The sequence below is a fragment of the Topomyia yanbarensis genome, chromosome 2 (genome assembly GCF_030247195.1).
Source record: "Topomyia yanbarensis strain Yona2022 chromosome 2, ASM3024719v1, whole genome shotgun sequence".
Classification (NCBI taxonomy): domain Eukaryota; kingdom Metazoa; phylum Arthropoda; class Insecta; order Diptera; family Culicidae; genus Topomyia; species Topomyia yanbarensis.
This window is the reverse complement of record NC_080671.1, coordinates 318,178,867-318,191,475: the sequence shown is the minus strand read 5'-3', so window position 1 is coordinate 318,191,475 and position 12,609 is coordinate 318,178,867. Positions and strand designations below refer to the sequence as shown.

General features: G+C 36.9%; 1 protein-coding gene across 1 annotated transcript in view; it reads left to right on the top strand.

Moving 5' to 3' along the window:
* The window catches only part of LOC131683710 (uncharacterized), a 14,898-nt gene extending 2,289 nt beyond the window's left edge, over positions 1-12,609 (top strand). Inside the window, exons 2-3 of the mRNA XM_058965945.1 lie at positions 11,096-11,828; positions 11,883-12,609. Of these exons, the coding sequence (XP_058821928.1) occupies positions 11,426-11,828; positions 11,883-12,535 (1,056 nt within the window). The 5' untranslated portion in view covers positions 11,096-11,425 and the 3' untranslated portion in view covers positions 12,536-12,609. The remainder of the gene's footprint in view (positions 1-11,095; positions 11,829-11,882) is intronic.

Sequence of the window (12,609 nt, the reverse complement as noted above, 5' to 3'; positions counted from 1 at the left end):
TGGATTATGGAGTCTAATTTCTTTTCCAACATTTGTCATGTTTGGGTTGTTTATAGGCTAAATCATGACAGATACTGTTGGCTTAACATTCGAACTAATAACAGGAGCAGCAACATGTTTTATATATGATTACAGTACAATATATTGATCCTCTAATTAAACCATTTTATTCTTGGATATTTTATAGCAGTTACCCAAAAATTCCGGGCGGCCTTTCCCGATCGAAAGAAACGGCCGCGCTTCATGAAACACCGCGCTTAGCTAATCTGTCATAATATCGCAAACTTGATTTGCATAACGAAGGGCTGAATGAGAACACAAGTTGTTCCAAAAAATCATCCCGGCGTCATGTAACGTTTTGTGCAGGTTGAGTATATCAGATGCAAGTGGTGCCAAATTCACCACGTTCAGTAAAATTCAAAAATTCTTTTTAGATTACAGGATAGATAAAATTAGTTTAATGTGCTATCCTTATCAATCAAATTCTGTTTTAAAAATTGGCCTTGAGTTTAAACCAAAAGGGAAGGCTTATTACTACCGCAAATAGCAAATACAAGTACTAGTTACACCAAAAACTTGCTGGCAACCTTAGATCGGCCTTTAGTATGCAGTTGGTGCGGAGTGTACGTTTCGGTGAATGTCTCAATACACTTCGCCACACTCTTACCGCGCAATCGGAGTACAGCGGCAAAACAAAAATTACTGCTGTGCAGAGAAGTGTACTCGGTTTGGTTACCATTCTGGCAAGAGCAGTAGTGATGCTTCGCTGTAGCGGACTGTACGGCTTGTAAATGTGCCGGAAAATATGTAGTTTACCGGTACTGTTCGCATCCCTGCTTCTAACTGTTTTTTCATCGCTGACATGAAGACTGAAATTCGGCGTAATATTAGTGCATTTCCCTAAAATTCCACGCAACCTTTCCCGATTGAAAGGAATGGCCACGCTCAACGAAACACCGCGCTTAGCCCATCTTTCATAATATCGCGATTTTGCATAACGAAGGGCTGAATGATAACACATGTTGTTCCAAAAAACAGCCCTGCGTTATGTAACGTTTAGTGCAGGTCAATTATACCAGGTGCAAGTGGTGCCAAATTCACCACGTTCAGTATAATTCAAAAATTCTTTTTAGATTATTGAATTTATAAAATTGGTTAAATGAGTTAAACTAATCAATCAAATACTGTTTAAAAAACTGTCCTCGCGTTTAAACCAAAATGGGAGGCTTATTACTACCACTACATTACTTAATTTCAAGCGCAAATAGCAAATACAAGTGATAGTTACTCCAAAAACTTACTGGCAACGTTATAGCAGCATTTAGGAAGCAGTACGTTTACGTTTCGGTGAATGTCTCAATAATTAGATAAAACATTTCTCGCGTGTTTTTTAGACATGGCCTAAAAGCATACTGTCAAAATTCACTTTGAGGGGAAATTCCGGGTAAACCATTAATTACCGATTGTAAATCACAACAGTAAACCAAAGAGAAAACTTTTCTCTTTCATAAAATGTTAACATCCATTCTCGGCGATTTACGGTTTGTCCGGAAACTTCTCCCAAAGGGAATTTTGACAGTATGCTTATTAGGGTGGGGCATTGTTATATGGAAAACGTAATCGTAACCACGTCAACCGAGCAGCACTTTTGACGTAGGACTACGTTTTTGTTTTCGATATGGGGGTGACGCATATAATTCAGCCATCTCACGATAAATTTTCAATTTTTTTGCACAAATCGACCCGAAATACTTCTAAGAACAGATTCCAATAGATAAACCCAAAGATTTTTGATATCATAGCATTAAAAAATTAAATAATGTACAACCTTGTCAAAATATCGCGCATTAACACACAGAAGATAGCGCTTCCCTAGCCCTGTACGACAGATTGGTGTACCTAGCGCGCTACGCTTCTATGAATGACGTCATCATCGACTATTTCAAGAACGGACTTAGCCAGACACGCTCAGTTCCCTGTTGAACGGCTGGCGAAGCAGATCACTGCGCTGTGTTTTTTACAGCCAGTGTAGCTGAGTTAGAAGTCCGTTACACTGGCTGTGGAGGGACGCTACCCTGTGTCGTCCAACAGGCGACCACTCCAACTGCTTCCTAAATGCCGCTGTAATATGTGCATTTGCAGAAAAAAAATTATCACGGAAGAATTGAATTTTCATGACGTAATATTAACCATTTTACAATCCTGTGGCATCGAAACACATCTACAAACTTGGGGTTATCCATGGGTGTTTGAACTTTTAGGATCTGTTTGAATATTTGACATTAAGTAGTATAGTCCTACGTCTACAATTCGTGCAACCCCATAGGGCAGCCCCTTGTAGTTTTTTGATTCCGTTTGGGGTCCCAAGTAACTATACAAATTTTGGAGTCGATTGGATTTCATATAGCATACCGAAATAACACCATATAGTTTAGATTTTCACATTGGTATGGTTGGATGAATTATTCAAAAGCCTTAGCTCAATTCCATGGACGTAGACAGTTGAGTATTAGGGCGTAGTTAGGAGAGAGGGGTGGGGGTGACTTTACTATATAGAAATTCGAACTGAAATAGCTGAAATATTGTCGAGCTGAAATGTTCAGATGAATTATTTTAAAACATTTGTACAATGTCCTATGCATCGACTTATATCAATGCAAGTAAAGTTACAGACACGAAGGAGTTCTTTGACATCATGGAAATTTCAACAGATTTCATGCGAAAACTAGCAAACGAGTGGAGTAAAAATAAGGGTTACCTCAATGCAAAACGAGTGGGTTCCTTGATGATTACCAACGATGTCGCTGAATGAGGCGTGAAGCTAATTTATGATTTCAACAAAAAATCCCCCAGTTCAACAGCAACTTTTGCTTCAGGTGATCGAAAAGAACATCCTATCAAATCATAATGAGACTTAAACTGAAATATAATATTAATGCAATCCTCTGACATATCAACTCAACATCAGTTGATTCAGTCTAATTTTACCACAGACTAACAGACATAACACTCGAAAACAATGCTTCGCCCGCTTTAACGGTCATTTTAAATATATTTGTAGTTGGGACTATGGCCACATTTGCAATTATGGCGCCACTGACATATGAGCAAGAGTATGGGGGATAGACTACTAGTGAAAAATTGTTCTTAAACCAGAGGGGTAACCCACCAGCAAATGAGTGTTTGGGACTGTGAATAAAAGGTGGAGCTAGTGGGTGGGAAAAATGCCGGATCGATGTTTTTGAGGGAATTCCCTCATAGTGTTATGTCTGTTAGTCTGTGATTTTACTTCTATTGATATAAGCCAATACAGAGCAATACAGTATGTTTCGTTTCATCGTTACTATTATGCAAATGTCTTAAAATATTTCATCTGAATTTTCCAACTCGACAATATTTCAGTTCGACTTTCTATATATTAAAGGCACCCTCCCCTGCCCTCACTATGCCCTAATAATCAACTATCTATGTCCATGGAATTGAGCTAAGGCTTTTGAATAATACATCCAAACATACCAATGTGGTAAATCTAAACTATATGATGTTATTCCGGTATGCTATATGCTATATCATTGGTACACTTGCAGTGTTGGCAAAGAAAATGATTTTTGGCAAATAATTCGAACTATCGAGCTTTGAAAAACTATAACTTGTTTTAGAGGCATTTTAACACCATACAACCTTCGGCAAAGTTGTTCTGCATATCCTCGACTATACTTCTATTTAATTAGTTGCATACTGCAGGACGAATTGTAGTCTGTAGAATTGAAAATGCAAAAAAGTAGGTTTTCCCACACTAATTTCCATACAAATTTCAAACGCAATGCGCTACGCCGGGTCAAAACCAATCGACTCCAAATTTTGCACAGTTACTTGGGACCCAAAATAAGACCAAAAAAGTGCTGTGCTGAAAAAATGATCATTTTGCCCCACCCTAATGCTTATAGGCCCTTTTTGACAGTATGCTTATAGGCCCTTTACAAAAAACCCGCGAGATTTCCAAGCGTATACGAAAAATTACCCAAAATTGATTTCTTTTGGCTCAATTTTGGTTATCGTGGAATGAGGTAAAATTAGGTAAACCGTGTTGAACGTAGTTTCACTTTGACCACTGCAAAAATCACAACTCATTGACAGGCATTTTTATACTCAACCTTGAGTTCAATGTTTAAATTTAAGTTGAATTTACCCACTACAAACAACTTATTATCTTATTACACGCTAAGACAAGACGTGACAATAGGGGGGCCGTTTTTTCTCGAATTTTACGTCAGAATGGTCCAGCTCCTGATTGGTTGAGTCTGACTTTTTGCACCGTACACAATGTTACTGCAGCGAAATAATGTTTGGCAGTGTTGCTATATTTATAGGAAAAGATTGTCATTACTTTTGACAAATAAAATTATTATCGTTAAAAAACTAAAAATGACTACCTACATAAAACTGAAATTGTGCGACAAAGTGAAACAAGTATTTATCATGCATTTACCGTATACGTGGTTGATTAACTTTAACAAAAATAAGACGAAACCACACTATAATCTAAAATTATTCTGAAAATGGCTTCATCAAACTTTACTAAACACCCATGACATGAAAAAATGTCCTTCTTCAATATAGTGGATTCGAGATACAAAATATTGCCGGCATTAAATAAATTAACAAGATTCTATTTTCATTAATAAAAATAGCAACACTGTTCGCAAGATTTCGGCAGGGTAAAAATGTACGTAAAGAAGAATGCCGAAGGAAAAATAAGAAGCCGATTGTCATGTCTTGTCTTATGGCGATTTCGCTTGAACCTGAAACTGAGTCAGGTTCTAACCCCAACCGCTGTCAGTTCATACATTTTGACAGCAGTTGGGGTTAGGAACTGACTCAGTTTCGCCTCAAACAAAAACCACATTAGATTCCACTGAAAACCTCGAGTGAGTCGAATTTCTCGTTTTGTTTTTGACAACCGTAAAATGGGGTATCTTTGATCACCGGGGTAAGTTTGATCAAATGAGACTTTTTTCATTAACGTAGGACAATTGATTCCCTCTAACAAAATCATCGAAATAAAATACAAACCATATTCTAAACATGTTCAGAATCTACCGGCAACGATTATTTTGTCATTTAATGTACCTTTTATGAACACAAATTCAAATCGAAAATGATGCATCGTTTCATCTGTTCAAACAATTTCTTGTATATTAGTGAAATCAACCAACTTCAAATGAACTGATCACTTTTTTAGAAACCGTAAATATAATAATAATCTAATAATTTATTCGAAAATTCTATTTAATTTCGATTATTCTCCCGAAAAAGTTCGATACAAGTCGGCCGTAGCCTTCGGCAATTTTCTTTTCTTACGAGACGACACAATATCGGGCCATAAAATCGCCTGTAGATATGCAATTTACACAACATTTGGAGCGTTATTTCTTATTTCGATACACATATTTTGTTGATCAAAGTTACCCCGAAAACAACGAATATAAATTTACAACACATTTATTTTATTTTTATACTAAAACGAAATAAGTTACCAAACAATTTGGGCGTTTTCAATCTATGGGTACCAGTACTTGTTTTAAAAATGCAAACAGTTACGTCTACCTGATTTGAAGAAAGTTATTCGAAAAACTGTAGAAAAATTGATCAATGTTCCTCCGTTTTGCTATAAGAGACACGATGAGTCACTATTTTTAAATGAATAAATATAAATGATATTAAATGAATAAAATATAAGCGAACTGTTTTTTTTTAAATGTCTCTATTTTTAGCGTTACATTGGACAAAGATGGCAGACGCTGCTCTAACCAGCGGCTTCAAATGATGAATAGGGCTATATTAGAAATAGGGTTATTTATATTCTTTCTGAAGGTTTAACGCAAATCTAAATAAAAGGGTCGTCTCATCAGCCAGCTTCAAAAAACCGATTTTTTCTTCACTTCAATCGTTAGAATTAGGGTAACGGGGGTATTTTGGACCAGCACCATATTTTGGATCACTTTTTATTTCGTTTATTTGACACGGCTCATAGCGGTAGCTTAACGGAGCCGTAGATCTTTTATGTGTTTACAATATGTAAAAAATAAAAATAAAAACAATTATTATTGATTGTCCGTTGGATCTCGTGCGCGCAACTTTTTACCTTCTTTCGCGGCTCGTTTACTACTTCATGGGGACCAATTAATTCTCTCCTGTCGTCCACATCAAGGTCATCATCGTTAAAAGTGCCTTGCTGCTCACGACCAGATGTTCTTTCCTGCTTCTTGCACTTACGGGTGACCAATGTAAATCCGTCGTCATTATTATTATCTTCATCACCGATGTTCCTTACAGTGGTTTCTGGGGTGCTGGATGCTGTTTTGGCAGTTGTCAATGTGGACTGAACAGCTGCCACAAATTTGGCAACCGTTTGTGGTTCAGGTATTGGTATTGAAAACTCTTTTTAGGTTGGTTTATCGTGGATTCGTTGGCAATCGGTAGAGATGCATTCTCCTCTGTATCTTCCGCGCAAGGTTGTCCGTGGTGTGCTGTTTGATTACAATACTTGCACGTGGGAGTCTGCCCCCCGTGGGTGCATAACGTAGTTTGATTAATAGTAGCTTCGTGGGTTTTGAGTTTTATAGTCAAGTGGGAGGGGATAGGTCTTTCGATCCGCATCCTCACCACAAGAACACCGTTAGGTGTACCCGGGAAGAAATTTCTCAAGGTATCACGTGTAACTGATTCTACTTCTCCGAATTGCGACATGTATTTTGCGATTAGATCAGGAGGGGTACGTGGTGATAGGTCATGTAACTTTACATCTACATAGTCTTTTTCTATATACACGGGAATCTTAATTCCAACTTTATCACTTTGAGCCACGTGCTTCAAGTTTTTCTGCAAAACGAAACGTTCAGCTTCGTTTTGCAGAAAAACTTGAAGCTCATATCATTCAGCTGTGCTAACGTGTTGAATGATATGAGTACGACATTACGAAGATGATGCTACTGTAGATACATAACCTCCTTGAGCTTAAGCTGCATATTCACCTTCAGCAGGTATTCTACTTCACGAAAACTCAATCTTATTGAACAGAATTTAAAGTCAACGACCGCTGTGTTGGGTCGGAGCGGAGATTTTTCGTCAACATTACTCTTGATGGCAAGAATAAATTAAATGTTTCGTTTGTTCTCGAGACAATGCACACTAGATCGAGAGGTTGCTAGTTTTTGTTCACTTGGTTCGATTGTACGTCTGACTTGGGCAGAAGTAGAACGTAGACTCGTATTTCATATTTCGTAGGATCACTTAACGATAATTCGTAAATTTCTCTATTTAAGGTTCATAACTAATTGTATAGGGGGAACTTTGCCAATCCGGATCTAATAAGGGTTTATGAGCTAGAATTGGAACGTGTCAACCGGTTCACAAATAAATATTTTTCCTGAAAGCCTCATCAATAGCGCACATTTTTTTAAGGCGACTTTTTCCGATCTTTTACCATATTGTGTATAAACGGTTCTGCGCAAGAGCACATGAAAGGTCCGAATTACCCCAATCCTGTTCCAAATCGGACCACCCATTTCTTATAGATTTTTTTTGCAATAGAAATGAATTCCTGTTTTTGCCTAAGTTAATCATATTTGATTTTCACTAAATTTCGAATTGTGAAACGAAAAGTTCTCTTTGATAGGGTGATGAGCGTATTATCGCTATGTTTCTATTATTACGCTACCCATTTGAAGCCGTTGGTTAGAGCAGTGTCTGCCATCTTTGTTTAACGCCTTGAGTCAAATGGTAGCGCAACAATAGGGGCACTCGATTCGTGTTTTCGTTGCGCTCAAACACGAGAATTTCACTGTTTTCAGCGCATGTATGTTATTATCTTGGTTCTTAACAACGAAGCAAAGCTGTTGATGCCAATTTGAACGCATTCCATTGTTTATAGGCCAAGTAATTAATGAATCAGTGAGGCACCCTCCTTAGTATGGTGAAAATAGGCACTTTACCCTATATAAAACTTTGTAGGAAATATACAATAAAAAGTAAGAGCTGGTCAAATTACCTAAAAATAGGTTATGAGCTATAGCGTCGAAATCTGTCAACCAATTTGCCAAAACTTATGTTTTCCTGAAAGCTCAACCGACTGCGCACACTTTCCTCTCAAACGGTTTTTCTCAATCGCGTATCAGATCGTATTTATATAGAGCAAAAGGTCCGAATTGGACCAACGCATATTCCATTATTCACAAACCGATTAAACGAAAGCTGTTCATGGTCTCGCCTAAAACAAAATATCAAATAAAAGACATCCGGTAGATCCACAATCACGATAATGAACTTGATTTTATTAATCGTTGTTGCCAACAAAAATATTGTTTTTCGGATTACTCATTTTTTAAAAAGCGGTCCAAAATCACTAGGAAGTGGCATGGTTGTAACCAAGTTACAACCATGCCACCTCCTACACGCAGAAAAATAAGTTTTAATGTCAAATAATATGAGGGTTGAAATAATAAATTTACCAAGTTGTTCTGTGTTCAATAAAAAATACATGTTTATATAAATAAAATAATTGTTGAAATAATTCTGAAGAATTTATTGGATCAAACATGGAAAATAGTTGGACCAACAAATTTTTTTATTGATTTTATCATAACAACAATCGAAACAACAAACAACTTTGTTGAATCAATGAGCTCGTTTTGTTGAATAAAACTAATAAAATATTTGGATCAATGCATGTCAAATGTTCAATACAAAACATTTTTGTTAAATTTTTGTTAAATCAAATAATATCTTTTATTGTTTTAAACATAACAAATATTTGAATCAATGCATAGCAAATATTGAAGCAAAACCAATTTTATTGTATATAAAATATGCCTATTCTTTAATAGGAACCAAAGGCCAACTGTCATGGTGACAAATTTAGAACAAACCATTACTCGCTGACAACAGATAACATCAGTACAAATGAACCTCACAAAGTAAATACTTGCCATTGACTTATTGGCCTTTCTCTAAAAACAGACTACAAACGCATTAATTTTACGCAGTCAAATCATTCTGGAACCGCTTCGGAATCCTGAATGGATGCAGTATGGCCCAGTCAAACCCATTCCGGGATCGGTTAGGAATTCTGAATGGATTCATTATGAGTTCCAGCTCAAAGGCAACAACCGATTCCGACTCAATCGTTTGTTGCATTTGAGCGAGAATCCATAAGGGATTCCAAACCTGTTCCGGAGTAGGTTTGCTTGGAATGAAATGAAATTTTATTACATGCAGCGCATACGATTCCAATCACCGTCCCTTTATGTAGTACCTTTGGCCGTGCGCGTGGTTTATTCCAGATATGCGCTATAATGTAGTGCTTCAGAGTCTCGGCTTTTCCAAAAAGATTGCAGAAGGCGCACGAATACGCTGTGTCTTCCTGTTGGACCAGAGAAGGTGAAGTACAGGAAACTTGCCTTTCGAACGGGTATTATTTATCTCTGGTGCGGTGACGTGCTTTCAGTTCTGCGATAGTCGTTTTTATGCCACACAGGGTGTTTTGTTCGAGTCCTGGAATAGAGGAAGGCACCATAAAACGCACCGTGTGCATTCGACTTAATTTATTCACTAACCTTTGTGCGACATCACGATTATTTTCAAGCTGCATTTGCGCCCTTCGAGTCCGGAAAATCTGAGCACTATAAGAATTTACTAGAATTTAATAAGAATTTCTCCAGCATTGACGCACGTGGAAAAAGTTTTCTTCTTCGTAGCAACTTTTATTTTTTATTTGTTTCAATTCCACAAGGACTGTTGATGTAATGCATTCAGTCCTTTTGAATCAATTAGCTGCATGCTTTTGTTAGAATCACTGATTTGTTTGGAACAAACAATAATTTTGTCGATCTTCGAAAAGCACAGATAACAAAACTTGTAAGATTGATTCAAAAGATATTTTGGTTGATCTAACCAAAAAATTAAGTTTGGTTTAACAAATTCCTTGGTTCACAATAAAGAATTTTTATCGATTAAAAATGAAGAAATAATTTATAGAATCAAACATGCACAATTCTTTTGCGTGTAGTGATTTTGAGGAGTTATTATTTCTAAAGTGTATAAATTTCAACCATGCAAAGATCGTTATTATGGTTATAAAACACATAAGAAATAGTTCTTAGGTTGAAACAGCGATCAAATGTATTAAAATTATTATTTTGGGTATGTCCAAAATCTGTTAGTTATGTCTAAAAGAAAACATATTATCGTCATGCTCCCGATTAGCTCTGGCACCTCTTTGCTTATCTACTCTACATTGAAAAAGTTCACTTTTTGTTTCCAGAAAAGCACTTCTTAGTCAATTGTGTACAAACTCATCACACAAAAAAATATATGCGAACATTAAAAATGCGCCTTCAGGATTTGTCATTTTTTAATAGGTATTCACGTTTATCTGACTATTTAGAACACTACAATTTAAAAAAAAGATAAGGCCGTGCATGCTGGCCTATTTAATGATCCAGATTACGTAGCCAAATCGAATTTTTTCACATATTTTCCTCGTGACTTCCTCAAGCGGTCTAAAACACCCCTGCTACCTCTATTATCGGAAAATTTTCTTTCAAAGTTTCAGTGTATAACTGATTAACATCTCATGCTTGTTAGATTTCTTTAACCTTCCGGAAGTCGCGCTGGTGGACAAAGTGCACGCTGCTCTGAAAATCTAGCGAAATCGTCTTAGCACACCAGCGCCTGCTCGTTCAGTGGGCCATTTGCGCGACTTCCGGAGGGTTAACTTGATATTTGGCCTTTAAAATCTTTGAAGACCAATTTATAAAAGCCATTTTTTTCAAAACTCCGTGCTCGATTACAACGAAACTATCAGAGTCATGTATATAAGTAAAACAATGTTTTTAGAGAATTTAATTGTGCACATGCTGTATTAAAAAAACTCATTTTACAGTGTTACTAACGCACTTACTGATTAAAATGGTTGAAGTACTTTCTTTTTTAAAATTACTAACATAGCCAACATTTCAACTTACAGACACCATAGTAGGCTAAGCTTCGCAAAAAAGCTTTCCGGATAAGGAAGTATTCCACTTTACTGTTTCAGGTGAAAATTGCGGGCTGAATTGTACACGGAGTTTGATGTTCTTGTTGTTTTCATGTTAAAAAATCCTATAAAAGTACCTTTATATGTGCCACTGATGAGGTAACCCCCTTAAATGCTATCCCGCTGCTGCACACATTCAACCACGACTTGGTGAAAACAAATCAATCTGTAACTTATCTATCGACCAACACTCGGGCTGCGGTACCAACTAAGCGTAAATCAGATATGTAATTCGATTGAAGTTGCCACTGAAGCGGAAAAATGAACCAGATGGGATTGTGCATCATGAAATAAGGACATCAGTGGCATCCGTTGTCAGTACCGCTCAGAATGTCACCACAAGTAAAAGCCATTTCAATGGAGCAGCTGGATCAGGAATTTCAGAGCATTTTAGAGTCCATCGCAAAGCTAAATTTGACAAAGTCCGAGATTTACAAAGCACTATCTCCTGTGAGATGGCAGTTGTTTCTGAATACGTGGATTAAGAAAATAAAGTTAGCAATATTACTCTTGGTTTGTACGTTGGCCATTTACTCCATCCCTTTGGTGAACTGGAATGCTTCCGCAATTGGGAGACTTGCAATGGTCCAGATTCTGCCATATTGGGACTGGCGACCACTTTACAAGGACAGGTGCTTGATTAAAAGTTTTATATCTAAAGCTGGTTATCAAGAATCTTCATATTATAATAATGAACCACTGGCTGATGACTGTTCTGTTTGTGAAAATATTGGTTGGTTAGCCATAATTTTTGAATATTTGTGATGAATAATATCTACAATTTTAGGATCTATTTTCAAAATGGAAAATGTGTCGTTCGATCATTTAAATGAGCGTCATTTACAGAGAAGTTTACCCGTTGTGATATCGGATTCTCACCTCAAATGGAAGGATAGATCGCGTACGAATCTAACACAGTTTTTCGAAGAAATCGAACCATTGCTGCTTTCCAGTCCCTGTAATGTGCAAACAAATCTAATATTTAATCCACGAGCATCAGTGAAATTAAACAACGCGTTGACTAGCCTATTCGACATACTCAACAAATCGGGACGGAATGAATCTTGGTTTCTGCATTTCAGAAATTGTGAGCTGAAAACGGTCAAGCAGACTAGACTCCTTTTTGAAAGACCATACTTTTACGATTCGCACCTGGAAATGCCATACACTACCTGGGTCCTGTTATCGAAAAATTATAAAGTTGAAATGCCGAAAATGCTAAAGCTTGAAGGACTCATTATCATTATGCAGTTGAAGCTGTCACTACAAATTATTTTAGCACCGAAAGGACCATGTCATCGAATCTGTAAGGAACTGGAGGTGGAACTGCACGAGGGCCAGTCGTTGGTTTTTTTGACGAATTTATGGACGTTTGAATACTTACCGTCTGCTAGGAATGAAACCTCGATTACATTCATATCCGAAACGTTGTATAAATAAGTAAACAATTCATTCTGTGTTCTTTTTATTTATTTATCTCCAAATTGCAGATTAAATCAATTATTTATGAATTA